The 20,325-nt window shown below is 36.4% G+C and overlaps 1 protein-coding gene across 5 annotated transcripts in view; it reads right to left on the reverse strand.

Annotated features, from left to right (window-relative positions):
- The window catches only part of RANBP17 (RAN binding protein 17), a 160,077-nt gene that overhangs the window by 31,956 nt on the left and 107,796 nt on the right, over positions 1 to 20,325 (reverse strand). For all 5 annotated transcript variants that reach the window (XM_083798213.1, XM_083798209.1, XM_083798210.1 and 2 more), the window contains 3 exons: positions 18,159 to 18,247; positions 11,960 to 12,067; positions 9,369 to 9,451 (listed from right to left, as the gene is read on the reverse strand). In XM_083798213.1, the coding sequence (XP_083654339.1) occupies positions 9,369 to 9,451; positions 11,960 to 12,067; positions 18,159 to 18,247 (280 nt within the window). The remainder of the gene's footprint in view (positions 1 to 9,368; positions 9,452 to 11,959; positions 12,068 to 18,158; positions 18,248 to 20,325) is intronic.

A 20,325-nucleotide genomic window follows, 5' to 3' on the forward strand; every position in this document is an offset into this window, starting at 1 on the left:
TATTTGCTGTTGCTATTACCAGGCAATAGTGACTTTTGGATCCACTCTGCAGCAGCACAGCAGGTCCCGCTGCAATCCTCTGTACAAGGCCTCATTACCAAGTTTTTTTAAAGGATCTTGTAATAATTTAATACTTATCTTCACAGCACCCTAGAGTTAGGCTGTCTTCATGACAAAAATGTATTATTATTATTTTAAAAAACATTAGGAAATTAATGAAACAGAGCTGCAATAGTAGAATGAACACAGGAAAGATTAAGTGCTTCAGTTCTATCATTAAATAGTCTTGTTAGGTTGACCCCATCTGACGTTAACCCTGACAAGCCCGGCAGGCAAAAAAAAACAACCTGGTCTTCACTGTGTTACTACTCAACAGGAGATGATTCTTGTTAAGTTTTAACCAGATGAAAATAACACAAAACCTTGCATTTTTAAAAGCATTCCTACAAATGAATGCACACAACTCTGCAGATCAGATGCTCAACTCACCTGCTTTCAGCATCTGACCTAGCTGTCACGGCTATTAGGACACCTCGGAACAAGGAGCACACAGGTGACCTGCACCATTAATTGTTCAGAATTCCAAACATTGCCAGATGAGGGAGGTACTTGTGATGACTCAGTTTTGCTTCTGTCATAGGCAAATCAAATACACCCCTGAAAACTTGCCTGACATCACACGACGCACATCTCAGGTTGCCTAGCACTGTTAATACATACTAAGGCTCGATACTTAACTGCCTCTCCCCATAGATACCCATAGTGATTTTCACCTCTACTTACCTGCCTTATTTTAATTATTTTTCTTAATATTATGGATTAGTGCCAATTAGAAATTTACCTCATATAATTAGAAAAATGAGGGGAGAAGCCTTGTTTCTAAACACAGCAGATCAAAGCATCATGTGTTTGCTATTGTTCATGCAAATAGGAAGAGAAAGTAACATGATACCATTTAAAACATTAATGTTCTTCAGCACTTCAGCAAGTACAAAGCATTTTATCCATCAGGTTGTGAAGGAAGAGCAGACTTAAAAGACTGGGAGTACAATCGGGGATTACTTTGAAGTAGTAGCTGGGGTGTCGAAGAAGTAGGAATGGCATCACAGAATTATGGAAGGTAGGAGAAGAATCAAATATTTTGCTAGGAAAGATGGTCACTTGCAATCAAAATTGAGGCCTCAATTTAAAAACAATTAATATTTATGCATGAAAATACAGACTGTTTTTGATACTTTAAATGGTCATATATAAGCATCTCTACTACCCTGAAAGTTACAGACATGAATATGATGCAAGTGGGGACGAAGCTGCAATTCCAGTGACTGCTACCGGATAGAAATTCCTTCCAGACAGTGTTAAATCTCTGTTATAGTACAAATGACATGTATCCAAACGATCCCTTTTGAAAAATAAGACACAGCAGGAAAGAAGAATGTCTTTTAGTGTACTCGCATATTCACTTATTGTAATACTTTACATTACTGATTACACCTATATAAAATGAAAATAAAATGCATTTAGCTTCCCACTAGTGCCCAGTTTAAGGTATCCCAGCCAGGTCATCTTAATTAGCATTACTCTTTTTGACATGACCTAGTCTAGTTACTGAGAATATCAGTGAATTTCAGATTCTATAAAATCAACCAATGAATCAACCGGCCTGTGAGATGAAGTGGAAAGGTACACACTATTTTTGAAAGCCACTACATATAAATAGAGTACAATTATTGCGACAAAAGTCAAAAAAGTAAGCATGCTGTAAGCTACCTTATCTGGTTTTCTCCACTATTAAACTTTCTGTTGAAAAGCTTTACTTTAGTAACACCGAAGCGCAGAAGTTCTCCATCCAAGAAGGTACCAGCCCAGAGTTAATAGCTGTGCTCTCCAAGCACGACACCATGAAATCACAGCTCCTTCAAGTGCTCAGTGTAATATGCAACAGATGGAAAGAGCTTAGTAGTTGTCAACAAGGCAATTATGTACTTAATATGGAAATTAATTGGAAGCCAATGGAAAAAATGGAATGATGAAAAAAGAAGTTGAAAAAAACTAGGAATCCCTTAGCCTGGGAACATGAATTCTAGGAGTTACACTCTACTGCTGATCTTCTAGCGTTTTTATTACTTGACCAGAAAAAAATCACCTTATAATTATAATCTTAAATCCATTTCTCAGCATAATACATTCAATTTAGGAAGGCACAAACCCCAGCCCCTCACACTGCCTCACCCTGGGGAGCCATGGCAGGGAGGAATTCAGTGCCCATCCCCTCTAATGAAAACACTGAGAAGAATTTGTGACTAGTCCAAGATTAAAAGCTGTTTTGTGCAAGTGGACAGAGTCCACAGAGAACTGTTCTGTGTTCATGGACTGATTTTAAAAGGGCCTAAGAGTAGGAACAGCTGATTTTAAATTAGCAGCAGAGGTGAAAGACCTCGCGGTCCCTGTTACCAGTGCCCCAAGCCATCAGCCTGTGAGTCAATGGATACTGTGCTGCAACAAAGACGAGTGTTTTAGCATTAGTTATTGAAAAAAATATGAAGTACAGTGCTATGCCTGACCAGATAAAAAGGAAGAATGGTCTACTTGTAACATTTAGCAGGAGCTTCAGGGGAATATTTTCACGCACCATAGACACTACTGAACATAAACTAATTTACAGAGGTACTTGGAATCAGGTCAAGAACAACTCCTCTGCTACTGAGGATACGTTTACATTTATAATCTTCGTAGTGGAGGACTGGAATACAATTTTATAAACTCCTATTGTTAAAAAAAATGATTTAAAGAAACTAAATCAACATAAAAATGACCTTTGATATGCAGAACTTTTAAATTGTATTTGAAATTCATGGCACCTGTCAAAATGTAGATCTCTGCAGAGACTAATTAGTAAAGTTTCAGTGTTATGACTGAGTATTAAAAAACAAATAAATCCAAATTACACCAAATTGTTTTTTATATAGGAGAAACTGAATCTTACAGATTCTTAAAAATAACCCAACTTTCAGAATTATTAAGAATCTCTTCTAATTTAACCTTTTGTCCTGCATTTGACAGCAATATGTCACTGACAAAAAATTATAAACTATTTCAGCCTCTAAGGTGATACTAAATTCCTGCAGGAATAAGAAAAGGATTTTTAAAGATATTGGGTAAAACTGGCAGATAGGAAATAAGGGTTTGAATTTGGCTGATAATTTACACATTACTGAAAGAATCCTCAGTAAATAAACAAAGGAGCTGTAGGAAAAAGGGAGTGCATGCATAGAAGGAATACAAAGGCAGCTAAAACAACATCTTGGGATGCTCTGACCAAAGATAACATCACCATGCCTCAGAATCCCACAGGCAATATGCACCAGAGCTCTTTGCACAGCTCATTCCCTCACTCCCTCCTAGATGTGGGAGCATGTCAGGACAGGCAGCTTCCCTTTCAGTTCTCTTGCTTAATTGCTTTTACAGTAGGAGCTATAATACAGATATGATTTCCTTATGGCTGAGTTCCATTTAAGCAGGGTTTGTTCTAGAATTCAGTCCAATAAGCAGTATTTGTAATAATACAACTAAATAATGTTTTAAAGTGTGAATTCGATTAAGTTAAAAAAAAAACCACAACACTGGTAAGACTAAATAAAGGTTGTGAAAACTTACCATATTTATAGAGGAAAGGCATTGTTTTTTTAGTTGTTGTTGTTTTGCTTTTTCCCCTTTCATACTTACTATTATTCATTACTGTCCCATAAAGATGGGTTTTGAATGGATGCTTCCCAGGCATTCAGAATGCTAGGGCAGTATAAAGGAGTGGCCACATATAGAAAACTAAAGGAAAACATGAATCACAAAGATGAGAGCAAGCTTCAAAAACTAATTTGTTAAGGCTTCCACAACAACAAAACATGCATAAAACCTCTCAAATCAGCACAACAAGCATGAATTGTGCCAAGATAAATTTGCCAAAAGAAACAGATTATGAAATCTGAGTCAGTAATGAAGAGCAATATATTATGGAACCATGCAGAAGGGAGGACAGCAGAGGAACAGCCACTGAGAACAGTGAGCACTTCACTTTTAAGCAAATCTACTGATTAAAAATACCTGTTATAAGGCACCGATCAGTTTAAGCAAAATTTTGAAGAAGAACTGCTACCTTATGAAGTTGCTAGCACTGAATGGATTACCACGCTAAGTTCTGAAATACATGTTCTAGAAGCAATTTAAAGCTCATTAGAAATAATCGTGTCTGGCTACTGGAAAATGTGGTAAAATTTAATCCACATCCAAATGCTACCTGGGCTGCGAGAACAGGAAATTGTTTTGTGCTACTGTGGCTAACCTCATTGCTGACCTTGAGCAGTAACTGCTACAACAGCTGAAAGCTGAAGCAAAATTAAAAACTTACATCAAAGTATATCATGACAGAATGTAGATAAATAAAAACAGCATATTGAAAATATTATTTTTATGTTGGTCTCCTATAATGAAAGTCAAGAGGTTTACTAAAATGTAAGGAAACCACAAAACAAAAATAGATGGTCCCAAGATGTACTGAAACATCATTCCTATACCACCACTGGGAGTTCAAAAACACATAGTAAGGGGACTTGTACATACAGAATTAAAAGTGAAATATATTGGGGATGAAGAATGGTGGACTACACTCTTCCTACTCCTTTCAATTTCCTTCCCTCAGTTGTTTATTTTAAATCACTCAGTCGGCCTGGCTGTAGCCATAATGGACAACACACAACACCCTTTGCCAAGCAGCTGCAGAGCCCTAACGAGGCTAATTGACTACCTAAGTGCCTTTTGCATCCTATGCCAGGGTTTACATCTTTTGAACATATAGCATTTGTGAAGACATCTTAGAATTGTCTTCTGCACTGTATCGTTGCTGGGTAAATTTTCAGAAATACAAAGATTTCATACTTTTATTCAGTGGCAACTGACAATGGTTAGTATATTTTTAAAATAGGCATTTTAGATTTTTGCTGCTCTCCATTCAAAAATGAGCTCATTGTACACATGTCTACAGGAGAAAAAAATGCGTGTGCTTTGGACGAGAATTAGAAATAGATTTCAGCAGCCATGCTCACATGCATTCATGCACGCCCCAGAAACAGTTCTATCCTGCTCCTCTCCCCTTTATTTTCAGCCCAAGCACCTATCTTACAGAAGATAAATGAGGTAAATGGAGGTGCTAGGTGTACATAAACAGACATTGCAAAATTTGGCAAAATTTAAGATGGACAGAAAGTGACATGCTACAAGATGTTTAAGAAAGTTATTCCAATTTAAACAACAACCCTGTGTTTGAACAGAACAAATCCATACATAAATTCTACATTTTCATAACCTTAAAAAGGTCACATTTACATTACCCAAAACTGCTTTGATCAGTGTAGTCCAGACTTAGGAAAAATCAATATCCACCAGTGCACTGTGCTCTGATGCTGGTGAGTAAAATCATCTGATGCCACCCTACTTCAGTTACTAATTCCTTGCCCAAGTGTTGGCAGGACGTATTTCACACCAACTTTTTATGTGTCTATAGGTTTATATAGCAAGAAGACTCCCACCATACCTAACCCATAACTGGAAAGTTTCTTCTTGTTTAGTTTGGTGCTAGTGAAATTTCTGAACATAGTTGTTAAGTATCTTGGTCTATGCTCTCAGTCATATGGCCTGAATTCTGATTTTTGGGTTGACCTGTGTGGAGTCAGGAGTTGGACTTGATGATCCTTGTGGGTCCCTTCTGACTTAGGATATTCTATCATTCTAAATACTTTTACTAGCACTTTCTGTACAACACCAGAAGCGAGGGAGAAGAAAAATTCCAGTTCTAAAATGAACTTTAATTTTGCTGACCCACGGAAGCACAATACAATTACGCCATATTTTCATTTACGGTTTGTACATCAGATTCTTTTAAGAAAGCAGAGCAACCAGGCTAGGAATCACTCTCTGAAGGCGAGGGCCAAATCTCACCCTGAAGAGCTGCTAAGCTACGGGAGAGGAGCTCTCACCACCCAGGGCAGGGTGAGCAGGAGAAGTGAGAGGTAATGAGCAAAGAGGTAACAAGCCCGGTGTTCAGGCAGGGATTGCCAAGATTAGCAAACACAGACAGGCCTCCAGGTGACGGAAAGACCTTCCCAGTGATAAGAGGAGGCTGGGCAGACTTTGTGGCAACCTGCTACGTCAGTGGATTAACTGAAAGGGAGACGGAAAGGAAGGAGCTTTCCACAAGGACAGTGTGATGAAAGAAATATGTTTGCTTCTGGTTTTTCCCCTCTGTCTCATCTAGTCACTTTGTGCTTCTCTTAGTTAAAAAAAAGGTAATTATTGTAGTTTAGATTACAATCAAATCTACCCTGAGTTTCAAAAGTCTTTTTGATCAACTTTGAGGAACTCCTTATGACCTGCAGGCGCATACAAGAGGTTTGGCTGACTTGATAAAATAAATAGCAAACGCTTTCTGTTGTCATCTCTTGACATTTACTGTGCATCTTCTGCTTGTTCACTAATGCTTCCACCATAAAATCATGCTGAATGTGAGAATCTCAACTATCGCTTTGAAAATTTTATGTTACTTGCACTTACGGTACCGCAGAATCACACTTTTCCGAACATGGGGCTGGAAATACTGCTCACGAACACTGTACTGAATTTTATGATTGTCACCTGGTTTACTTGTTTACCCTTCGTCATACGTCTGCCAAGATTACATATGCTTAGAAGAGAAACATAGATTTTAAAAAGCCAGAGTATTATGGATTAAAGTTTTCCTTTAAAGCACAACATAGGTTTTAAGATTTTCAGAAAGGCATTTGAAATTAATGAAAAATCTCTGAATATCAGTATTTTTATAGGGATTTGTATGTTCAAAGCATCATACAGAACTGAATTAATGAATCCTTGCAACACATCTCCAAGAGCTGCATCTATTCTATCCACTGGCACAGTAATTTCATGAACTGGTGGTAAATGGTGATAAATGCTGAAAGTGTTAATAGCAGTTATTCAAAGGTGACTAATTGTGAAATACTTATAGTGGTCAGTAAAACCTTCCCAGAGTGTAAACCAGCGACCACTTCAGAAATAGCTGTAGCAATCTGAAATAGTGCTAACCTAGGACATTTATCACAAGGCCCACAGCTGAGCCGTGCTGGTCAGAACAGTGCTGCCCATCTGTGCCAGCACAGAGCCAGCTGGATTATTTGAAATCCCTGCTTTAAGAGGCTGATTCAGCTGACTGCGCTAGGGGCTCTTTCATGTTCATTTTGTGGCGAGTCCAATCCTGGAATAAATACTGACAATCACTCACAGAAAACTTGAACAGTTTATTTAAATTTCTCACCAAAATAGTGGAAGGATACTGCTGTGACCCTTTCAGACACTGATGACAATATGGATGTGTTTTAAAAGCAAATTGGAAATAAAATATTAAATATTTAAATAAATATATATAATTATACACATACACATTGTTTGGAGGTTTTCTCCCACCTCCACATCTTTCTTCCAATTTTAGTTCATAGGTGACCTCCACACCTTTCTTCCAATTTTAGTTGATAGGTGATTTAAAGTTATTATTTTGAAGGAAATCAAGGACACTTTTCCTCTTGCTACTTACATCTGTTGTGAGTAAAACACCTTTCCATAGCAAAACAGTTAAGGAGGACAGGAAAGGAAATTGTGAGAGAAAGCTCTTATCATTGTTTCATTTCTTTCTATGCCACACATCTCCAAATAGATGATACCACACATCCCCAACTACTTTTCACAATAAGCATCATTTAACTAAGAAGGCAACAGGTGTTCGGACACAAGTTTCAACAGACCCTGTGACTCCACTGCTTAATTTACACCTTAAATTTGCACTGTCCTGAAATTTCCTTTTACAATGCCTAATTAACTTCTCGCATGAGCCAGAAGATGCTGTCTGGTCTGTATGTGCAAGAACTTTAGGGCTCCTCATTACTTTAGGGCTGAGAATTTTATGATTTTCATAAACACACCATAAAAGCTGCATCTGAAAGCTAAAGGTTTCTTAATAAAGCGTTTTGTAGACCTTACTTTGGAATGAAGCAGGTTGAAACCAACCATTGTGGCTGACTAAGCAAGGATTAGAAACTGGATGCCAACAGCTGAGATAAATGGATGACCAATGATAAGGTAGCTTTCTCGGAAGGGCAGAAAGGATGGTAAAGGCTGACTGAAATTAAAAGGAAAAAAAGGGATCAGGTACCGTAAGACAAGTGGGCTTGAAGCACCACCATAATTACATTTATATTTTTCTATATCGTTAAAAGAAAGTTTAAAGCAGTTAAGTACAAATTAAGTACATGGATAATAGAAGTTTAACAGTAAATTCTAAAACTTTACCTCTTATCTTCTCATATAAGGAAAACCCGATTTTTTTTTGTTTATTCATTCTAACAAATTAACCAAAAAACGTATCTTAAAAACTAGCGCCGGCTAACAACACGGTATATTTGAAAAAGAAAACAGAGAAATGATTTTGCAAGGAGAGAGAGTTACATGGTTGTAATTTTTTCTGTCATAAGTATTTGCTTTACGCATTCTGCATATACTGTTCCCATACCCTGCAGATCAAAAGCAAAATTACACTTGAATGTTTTTTTTTTTTTATACAGGCAGCCATGTAACAAACAATTTCCAGACCTAAGACCTGAACACAGTAAAAGCAAATTCAATGCGTAAATTTTCTTTCATTAAAAGTAACGGGACACTTACAGCTATTCCTTTTCAGAGAAACTACAAACCTACAACAACTTGGTGATATTCCTTTCAAAATATTTAAAAAGCGATCGTAAGCTACAAAGTTAGTTGGAGTCTAATATAAACAGTTGGTGTCGAAGACCTGTTGCAACTGAATACTTGAGTGGGAGCAGTAAAATGAAGCAACTTATTACGAACAGTTTTAACAGCGCTCTAGGGTAAAGCAGTTATGGTCCTATTATGTTTTGGAACTGCTGGAATATAATTTGAATACATAAAATCAACCCACACCTATCAATCAGTAGCCCAGATCAAACACCTCACGAGTATTTGTATCTTTGCTGAAATCCAGTTAGAGCTGCTAAAAGACAGGCGTTCAAGTTAAAGTGATAGAAGCAACAATTTTACATGAATGGACGCTGATCTACGAAAGTAAATGAGCTCCAAAGGTCTGCCACGTAAACCCTGTACCTTTCAAAGGGCTGATATCAGCTGTACTAAATTGCAGTCCTGATACACACTCCAAAAATCAAGCAGTGCTCAGGAATATGAACTAACAGGATTTTTATATTACAAGACAGGCAAAGAACTACACTGCAGAGGAAATGTTAATGAATACCTACCGTACGTACAAATCATTTTACTAGCTTCTCTGAAGAGAAGAATTCCATTTGGAGATGATACATCAAAATTTAAACGTTGTGATCTAAAAAATAACAGCAAAAATATTCAGATGGTCATCAAAGCAGAAAACTGCAATGGATTCATTCCCTAAGACAAAAAAAAACATATTTGCTGATTACAAAGTACACTTCCTTGATAAATTATTTCTAGCTTTGAGTCCAAAGATGTGCACTGTTTCTTAGGCAACAGATTTAGATAGCTCATCATGTGATAAAATATATAAAAAAAATTAACCAAAAATAGTGACCAGACAATGTGTATTTCCTTATGCAGTGACTGGTGAGTATCTTGTGCCTTTATACAGTCCAGAAGAATGCTGCAGATTTTCCACGATCCAAGTAGTTAGGCTAACACCTTACTTCTGTTTAGTTTTTAAAATCAGCTAAACCCCACTGGTTATTCTGCTACATAAAATCCGTGGCAATCATGAGACAGTTCTCCAAGTGTAAATTGCAGTATGCACTTTCCATGCACATTCAGACCTGAAGAAGACTGAACCATGTTGTCTCCCCTGATGCAAATGCTTTACCAAAGCCAACAAGAACCATTTTGTTCCCAATTTGGAAACACAGCAGAGCTCTTGCCAAAGTCCCTGTTGTATCTTTCTATTTTTTGTGATAAAGAGGCCTAACTTCTAGTTTATGCCTAAATGAAAACCATTAAGTACTTAAAATTAATTTTCAACACAGATCTTAAGCTTCTGAGTAACTTGAAAACTTACCCTTAGTGTTTATTTAGACTGAAAGGGAAAGGATACGTCACTGAGTGATGTAAAACAGAAAATCCCCTGGTGACCTATTTGGTAGTCCTCACTTCTGATGATATGTGTAGTACTTGTACAACCCTTGTCACAGAGATAGGGGCAGGCATCTTTCATTCCTTTAAGTCCAATTTTTTTTTTTGTTTTCTAAGCCCGTATCTGCAGGGTCCTGCGCTGCAAATTCTGGAGTAAATCTGGGTGTTTATAAATAAATAAAACGTGCCTTGTATAAAACATTTGTGTATTCCATATGCACGAAATGATAATGGCTTGCAGAGGCAAAAAAAAACCACAACAAAAACAGCACATCTTCTCAATGTCGGAGTGGCATAATGCACAATCTGATACTCTGTAACATATTTTAACCATGTCAAAGTATATTGTATAATGCATTCTAACCTGTAAAAGCTAATGCAGTACACAACTCATGAAGAACTCCATCCCAGATGATGTTTTCTAAAGGGAACAAGGCAGATTTTCTGAATACCAATAGGCAGAAGAATAACATGAATATGCAAAGTAGCTTGAAGAGCCATCTTTTGCATAAGATTTATTGTTCCAGTTCCTCTTTGCTTTCGTTTACTATTATTAGAGTTCTGTATTTAGGTTTTAACAATCTCCTCCTTGAAATGCATTGCAGCCCCATTAGAGCATACTGCTTGTGCGCTGCGTCATGAATAAAAATAGGTTCAACTTCTCCAGCCTTTATTATACTACAACCAGGACAGAAGACATAATGAACCTACACAAACCAAAGAGGAAGTCACAGTGAGCAAGTCAACACAAATGAGAAGCAGGGAGCTCTGCCTCAAGGTCTGCGTAGCCATTGAGGGATTAGGAGTACATCGTACACACTCGTGCTTGACTGGGAGCCAGGTCGGAACAAAGCACGGATTTCCTATCACTAGATTAAACTGAATATTTTTTCAAACTTCAAATATTGCAACTTTTTTTCTTTGTAAGTTCGATTTGCAAGGCAAAATGAAAAGTGGTGAGAACACATACTTTTCTGCTGAAAACCCTAATTATTCTGGTCATGAAGATAACCAGTACAGAGACATTAACTATCAATTTTTCATTTCAAAGTCTTTTTTTTTCCTTTGGGCAATACACTAAATATTTCCGAGTGTAATGATGATTTCCCCAAATAAATTGTTCTGTTAATTGTGGTAAAACAAAAATTTCGTTCTAACACCTGCAATGTAAAGTATTGACATCACCTCCCAGAATCATTCTGAGGTCTCTTTAGCGAGCCTATGGAGAAGAAATTAGACCTCGGAGAAGTTACCTACAAGTCGGTTATAAATATTGCTGTATTGGATAATATTCTTTCCTATTTTGGCTAGAAGAGTTGAGCTAAGGAAAGGAACTGTAAAGGCAGTTGCAGTTTAAGAAGTACATATGTACACTTGTGCTTGGCTTAAGGCAAAAATTCAGCCTGCAGCAAATCTTGACAGTAGACCATTTTCAAGTATTTAATTATAAAGTCAGAATTTAACTAACAATTCTTTTTTTTGCTAGTTAAAGCATACAATTCCACTAACTTGTAATATAAAAATCACAGCAGTCTCTCACACATACCTGTTGGTAAAACAATACATTGACACTGAAAGCTGAGCTCTGTTCGTTAACTTTGCTCCAAAATAAAAAAGTAGCAGTGTTAAAGACAAAGCCAGACATCATAAGGATCAGCAAAACACAGAAAGACAGGATGCAGAATGCGTACCATTGCAGTATTCATCACTTACATGATTCTCATGTGATTCTTACCTGTTTTGCATGAATTCTGCCATCAGCTTCAAGATAGGAGTTGTACATGCAGGTTCCTGGTACCACAATTCAATAGCTCTTTGCAGAACAGAAATGTATGCAGGGTATCTTCACCAAAATTAAAGATTGTACTGACAAAACAATGTCTTCCAAAACTTCCCCTAAATCTAAACTCTGTTGTTAGATGGGTGGGCCAGATACAGACCCTGACAGCTCCTTCTGACAAGGAGACTACCAGAGCTGTAACAAAGGAAAAGGAAAGCATTTTGTACACGTGAAGCTAACTCACCAGTATAGATATGAGTTTGACTTTTAATGAATGACAGAATTTAATTGCATTTAAAACTAGAAAAATTTACATATCAGCAAATCCTAGGGTCCACAATTTCAGTGCCACTTCCTATGTATTGTATTTGCTATACAGCGGTTGTGAATAGCTTCCTTGCATGAAGTTTGTTTCCAGAGTATTCAAGAAAAAGAATTCAGATAAACTATGCGGGGGAGGCCAGGAGTTAGATTTCTAAGAACTCTTTCAGGAGGGCTGTTTGCTTGTCGGTACCCAAGAGATATCAGTTCCTCTAAAGCAGGATTTGAAAGAACGCAATATAGGAATAGAGTCTCACAGACTCTGCAATGTAGCTTAAAAAAATCTTATGAGTTACTGCCTGTATCAAAATATTTGATATGATGATTTGATACATAGCTGACCCCTAGTTTTCCCAACATGCTGAAAAAAGGGTTTGGATAAGAATGCAGACTGGTAAATGGAAGTGAGGAAGCACAGCTTGACTGGCAAAGAACTAAACAGTTTTTATGATACTGAACCAAGAGATTCTAACTATGCAATTTGCTATTAAAATATGATCAAGCCAATATAGTCAATGGTTTTATTTAATATTAAATTTATTTTTCATTTTTAACTTTGTTTCATCTCATATAATTCTGCTTTATTTAACCGACCGCACTAGAAATAGTGACTATTCTTAGGAAAATGCTATTGCCTATTCAGAGCATAAAGGCAACTACTGTGAATCTTACCAAGTAGAATACAGGCCAAGCACTCAACGCTGGGTTGTGAAATAGAAGTCTGGAATGTGCAAAGGTTTACTTGCTTCTAGGATATGCAGACAGCCATGTCCCAGTTCAATACAGCTCTTCGGTGAAGGCAAAGCCCTCACACGTAGCACTACTGATGAATGACAGTGCTGTGCAGACAGATGGAAGGCATTCTGGCTACTGCTGTCTGTCTGAGGTATCTAAAGACTTGTGCATTTTCGCTGCCAGCTGCTTGAGGCATTGTAGGCATAAACTATATATAGCGGAAAAGGTTGATGCGAAATACACTTCTAGACCTTGTCTCTCTCTTCTTAAGGGAGTTCTTTACATTTTAAATTAGACAAACTAGAGCTAAACATACTATGGACAGTTACTCTGTAATATACATGGATTTAAATTCAAGTCCCATTTGCCTAAAACATCCTCAAAGGGCACAGATGACCCATGTCACCTCATACCTTTATAAATTCACTAATGCCAGTTCAATTTTTATCTGAGGTGGACTTCCAATGGGCTCACTCTCAACTAGAGGATGGTCAAAATACTCACAATACAGCAGATGTCATGTAGGGTACAGAACTGAACTGAGCTGAGCTGCTGATTCTCTAAAGTCACGCTTCTTCCTTGGTGGAATGCACCAAAGCCCCATTTTGTAATTTTGTGGGGTAAAAAACAATTGCCTTTTCAGATTTCAGAGAGAACAGAGTAACTTGACAGCCAAATCCACAGCCAAAACATAAGCCAGCCATATCAAAGGCTGCTAATATATCCAGTATGATTGGTTATCTTAATTCAAAAGTTTGAGCATTAAGCCCACATTCACTGTCAAGCAAAGACTGAAGTCATAGTCGAGTTTTATAAATGTTAGGGGTCAACAGAAAGGCTTCAGCAATTTGCTAGATAAGAAACCAAACAAACGATAAATTAGCTTTGAAAACAACATTATTTGTAAGTGTTTTCAACCACAAGCTTCAAGAGATCTGGCTAATTCAGGAACGTAAACTGACCAGTCAGCTTTACTGGTCAAGCTGAAAAGAATGCAAATGGGAAGAAACGATGCTAAATTTTGAATCTACACAACTGGCAGTAGCAGCTATTAGAAACACATTAGCGATCAGGTAGCCTAATCTCATTCGAAAAGGTGTTTAAGGAAACATCCATCTCTACAGTTGTTTGTTGGGCTCTTTCAAGTTTGTAATTCTGAACCCTTAAAACATACAAACTTAATATTTCTGATTCTATTTTTGAAGAACTTTTTGATCAAGCCATCTTACTGTTACACATGGTTTTATTTTGTTAAGAAATATCATACAAATTTGGATAAATAAGTATTAATGGTAGTTTTTTTTTTCTAGTGATCCACATCTGAAGAAGCATATGCTCAAACATCCGAATATCAAGGTCAACTGCAACTTTTAAATGACCATCCACTAGATAAAGCATCTCCAGGACGGATGAATTGTCTAAAGGTAATGGTTATGGTATCTCTCCCTATACAGAGATCTTCATTAAAAAGGCACAATACTTCAACAATGTCATGCACTCACACATATACATCCCGTGCTATCTAGCAGACTGCAACTCTGAGCCAACCTAGTAATTTAATTCTTGCAACCCATTTTCTTATTGCAACCCTTTTCTTTTACAAACAACTAAGTCATTAAATACTGAAAATCAACTGGGAGTAACGGAGGAAAAAAAATGCCTTTGGGTTACCACCTAACTTTAAGAACCACTAAATGAAAGTAACAAAAAGTGGATATTACTCTCAACTCGCAACTGAATCTCCATGGACTTATCTGACTGCAAGACCCAGGACCCTTAAACTACAGCCTCACATTAGTATGGAATAAAACAGATTAAACATTCAAAATCTCATCCAGGCTCTCTTGAAGTAAATAACAGAATGAAACGTACCATTAAGAAAATCAGACTTTGATTCTACTCAAATTGGCATGGGGGTTTTCTGAGGCCTGAACACCTGCATGATGAGGACTGACCTACAAATTACAGATACCAGATGTTATGATTACAAAAGGCAAATAAACTTTCCAAAGCCAAGGTACTGGAATCATCATTGACAGCTTGACATATCAATGTTTCAGGAAGAATAAATGACTTTCATATCCTTTTTTCCCCCCCCTTCTTTTTGTTTGTTTGTTTGTATGTTTTCCTTCATCTTTCATTACTGGAACTCTTCGGGCAGATGCTATACTTAACACCTAAAACTGCTTAAAATATTTGGAAATATTTTAATGAAGTCTTTTGAGAGATCACCTAATGCAACTTTAAAACAAATTTTACTATTATTATCAGTATTTTCTCTTCATCCCTTGCCAGAGGAAAACTATAAATCTTGTCTCAGCTGAATGAACACCATTTATCATATTCATTTTCTTGTCAATACAATTATGAAAAGCCTTTGGCCTTTTTCCAAGGAGCCTGATTTGCTAGAGAAACTCAATTAGTATAAGCAAGCCTGCTACAAAACAGCCCTATTTGGCAATCTAGTGCAGCTTCAGCATACCTGACGATTCACCTCTAAAGCACGATCTAATAACTCAATCACAATGGCAAAAGAGAGCATACAATGCTGTTGTCCTCCCCCGCTCTCTGCAAGACCAAAGGACTTAAAAGAGATTATTTCTGCTCATTTTTGCCATCTACTGGACAAAAGTTAAATCCTAAACACTTAGGAAACAACACTCGGGAAAAAAAAAAAAGAAGAATCGCTCACCTGAGAGAATACTAAGTGTAATTTGTTTAGTTATGGACAGGGATCAGAACCAAAGTATCTCCTGCAATCACTTGGAAAGTTTATCGATGCTGCCTTCTGCCAGTGATTTACAAACAATTATTTCTGCATGTCTTCAGTACAGAATTATCGTCATCTTATGGTATTAAAAGCCCAGGCTTTTATCCCTTGCCTAACTGTATTATTTATTTACCGAACAAATGCAAGAAAATCAGATTTATTTTGGCTAATATTCTATATCTGCTGTTTTTAATACCGAAAGACTAGGGCTTAAAATATTACAGAATAAGATCTGTTTGCAAAACAGCTTGTACTTGGTATATTAAAACCAATTTTTAATTTTCTGATGCTATATTTGAAACTACGAAAGAAATATATTAATCAACGGATATTTAAACTTAATATGATAAAATCAGCATCTGACCATTCCTTCTCTTCCTATTTCCCTTTCTGTCCTTATATACAGTAAATAAGAGCTGAGATAACAGCAGCTTATTCTGCTGTAATTCTCTGGATCAATATTTGGATGAAGCTGGACTAAGCCAAATGAGGTGAAATCCACTGAATAGAAGCATGCATTTACCATTTATAGCCAAAGGTGGGAAGAAAAGAATTTTTAAACCTGTGCAAGAGAAAGCTAACTGAGAAAGCCTGGGCTTTGAACGCCACAAAGATGTGTTTTAGTCTGTTTATACTGTTAATACAGATTAATGAAATCCCCCAAATTTAGGCTGTTTTTATTTTTTTGAAATTAGTTTAATTCATTAAATAGAATTAATAAAATATTAAAAAAAAACACTCAGAAAAGGGTCCTGAGGATTACATATCCTAAATCCTTGCATAAAAAAACCTCGTCCATGTATGATATGAATCTTTTTTTTTTTTTTTTTTTTCAGATGGAGAGGAGGTAAGTCTCTCTTATACCTCCCTCTACAGCTGGAGATTTGTACTTCTGCACAGAACAGCACGATACTCATACTGTACTAGGAAAAACAAAGTAAAAAATTTGAAATTGATGCATTACTGATCTACTTTCATACATCGTCCACGTTCTATTATTAAGTTTTAGGGTAACATAAGCACAAACAGTACTAATGAAGTTAAACGTACCCCAATGGTGCCCACTAGAAAATGAGATGCTAATTCACAGTCTGGCTTCGGTAGATTTTTTTTTTCTCCAGTCCTCTAAAACTGAAATTAAGTAATGCTTTCCACTGATTTTTCAGGGAAATGAAGATTATACTGCCTTCTGTTTTGGATTTTCTTTCTGCAAGCTGTGTCATGCAAGCAGAGCCTGCACATGAACAGAATCATTGCTGGCTTGTGAAGGTCTTAAAAAGGGCTTATCTGAATTCTGTGGTCATAAGAATTCTACCACCCACCACGTAAGGACATCTATTAGATCCTAGCAGGCTCTGCTGGACAGCCTTTAAGTCCTCTCAGGCTAACTTCCTAGCCACAATTTCTGATAATGCATTCCTCTTTTATACTCCCCCAAAAATGAGTGAACAGCAGATTTTCATTATGTACTCAAAAGTATTTTTAAAAGCTTGATTTCTAATAAAACATGCAATTATACTTTAACATTATTTTTTTTCCGTCCGTAAAATAAACAAATGCATAATTCACTTCCACAGCTTTGAGAACTAAATTATAAAACCAATAATTTCAGTTACTTCACTACATATTGCAGTATTTTGTTACTAATATGACTGTGTGCCTAAAAAGAATTACAGCTACTGTATTTATGAAAATACAAAACATTTCTCTAAGTATTAAGAAAATACCCATGAGTATTATCATATTTCTTGGCATAAAAATGTATACGATATTGAAAGCAAATAGAGCTGCATTATCATTATTTATTGAAGAAAGCTAGAGCCTAAAGATTTTGACTTTGTTTTCAGACGTCCATTTTCTTCTGATCAAGAAGACTGCAGGTGTTGTGATATTAATAGAGTTGACATAAATAGAAAGTAACTGACTAAATTAAAGACATGATTCATACCAGAGAGAGAAATCTCCCCAGATAGCACTCATATAGTATTTTTTTAAGCACTTTTGATGTTAAACCAAATGTAGGTACATTGTGCTTTGAGTTAAAGACACAGCTTTCTCTTTATGAAAACATTATGGATTTATGAAAGGAGAGAAGCCATTTGGATATGTTTTCTAGATTAGTAGCGTGACATAACAAAAAAGTGACCTCTCTGTGGTCCTTCCCAGTTAACTGCATGGTTGCCATTGTGCTGTAATTTTAGCTGATTACACATTAGTTCATTTAGCTTTGTTTCCTCTTCCCCACTGTGCCATACTATTAAACTAATGCAAGGGGCCTGGTATCCCTCTGTGCACAGAGCTGGTATTGTCATAGTGTAATAAGGATACATCCAGTCAAACAGCATGGTGTAGCTGGTCTTTGTGTTTAGTGCAAAGGCAATCCCTCGAAGATCTCTTGCCAGCCCGATCAACATACGCTGTCAGTGGGAAAGAGACACAGTAATTGATTTTCACGTTAGCACAGAGCAGATGGAGTAATAATCAGCCAATAATGACCACATATCTGATTTTGATTCATTAGTTTAAATGTCTCGCTCAAATCCTTTTTTATAAAAAGCACAAAGATTCTTTCAACAAACAAGATTTCCACAAGTTTTATAGTGCTAACACTAGCAAAATGCTTAGAAAATGCTTTTGATTATTCAATATCCTATACTAATGAATAATGCAAATTAAAACATAATATATGAACAGAGTGTATTAAAGTTTAAGAGTGCTTCCTGCGTTAATATATTTAAAGTAACAATAACAATAAAGCGTTCATTTAAGCTTGTAATATTTTAAATGAGGTGTAAGACTAATTGGTACTCATAACAAGCTACAATTAAGGTTACACTGAGATTCTCATTGTATTGTTATTTTAATTTTTTTTTTTTTTAAGTCATCTTCCAAGTTAGGTTTCTTCAAAAAGTCTTTGTTTACAGAAGACCAAGTTAACATCTATCTGTATTAATGTTAGTTCCGAGATGATTTTTTTCCCCCTTTAGTGACTGAACAGTGGCTTCAGAACCCTTTCAGCTCAAAAGCAGACAACACTGTGTAGATAATTAGCCCCTACTAAAGGGCTGTTTTCAGGATAATTAATAGAAATCATTAAAAAAAATACCAGTGAATGAAAAAATATTTTCACAATATAAACCAACTTTCAAATGTAAACAACTATTCTCTTTTTGATAATGAACTAGTAATAATAAATTTTATCCATGTGTTGCAAGGTGGGGTTTCTAGGGCTTTTCATTATGAAAGACCACAGCACTGCAAAGCTTAGTAAAAAAAAAAAAAAATCACAGAAGCATGGCAACAAAAAAGTAAGGAGCTTGCTTTTTAAAAACAGAGTTTTCAATAATGCAGCACTTGATGATAATATTGTAATATTTATAGCACTGAGAAATGCAAAAGGTAAGATTCACATATTAATTCTAAATGGTCACATAAAAAGCAAATTACGGCTGATGCCTTGTTAAACTGCTAAATGTAATCTTACACAAGGGCTAATTTCTACTTTTCATATACAGTCACATTAGTTCAATTGACTTGGATGGCACACACGTAGATTTATCTGAGGATAAATTGAGTTCCCTATGAAATGCTGGTAAGGTTGCTGGGAGTATTTTAATATTTGTGTTTCCTTTCTGTTGTGCATTGTAATGGCCTGAACTTGCAAGATGCTCAGAGGTCTCAACTCTCATTAACTTTAATGGAACTCTGAAATCACTAGAGAGGAAGTGTTCAATACTGAGAAGATATGACACAAAATTGTAACTTTATCCTTATATTCATCGTATTTTCATACTTGGTGCATTGTTTTGTCCACACAGAAAATAAGTATTTAGCAGATATGGTTGCCAAAACGTCAAGAATGAAAAGAACTAGGCAGCAACACTTTATACTTCTTTCCAAAGGGATACAGAGATACAACAGCATATACAAGGAAGTGGAAACCTTTGAGTGATTTTGGATCTTTTGCCCATTCTAGCCACGGAAAATGATGTAAGCAAGACTGCACAAAGAAAAGGCTGATGCAAGGAAGAAGGGGAGCTACAGCCCCTGGCAAGACATGAACTTGCCTTTGTTTGAAGATGCACTCAGAGGGAAAGAACTCGCCATCTTACTGTGGTCTCTGGAACATGGACTAGATAAACACAACCAGCCAAACACATATTCCCGTAACAGGCTTATTCTGTCTTTATAAAAACAACTGGTTGTAAGAAAACACTCTTTTGCAAATGTATTTAGAAAACAAATTGTTTGTGAGCGTTATAAACTGTTAATACAACTCAACGTGCAACATACTTTAAACTACAGTTCCAGATTTGTGAGAGCCTATACAAATACCAGGTAATTTCAAACAACATTTGACCTTCGATTCTAAAGAAAGGAAAAAACCTACTACACATGCTACATTTCTTGGCTTTCTATTCTTTGACTTCAGATATTGCTATTAGAAGTCCATGCCACTAACCACAATATTCTTAATAAATTATCTCAATGTACA

Source organism: Anser anser (assembly GCF_964211835.1).
Source record: "Anser anser genome assembly, chromosome: 14".
Taxonomy (NCBI): Eukaryota; Metazoa; Chordata; class Aves; order Anseriformes; family Anatidae; genus Anser; species Anser anser.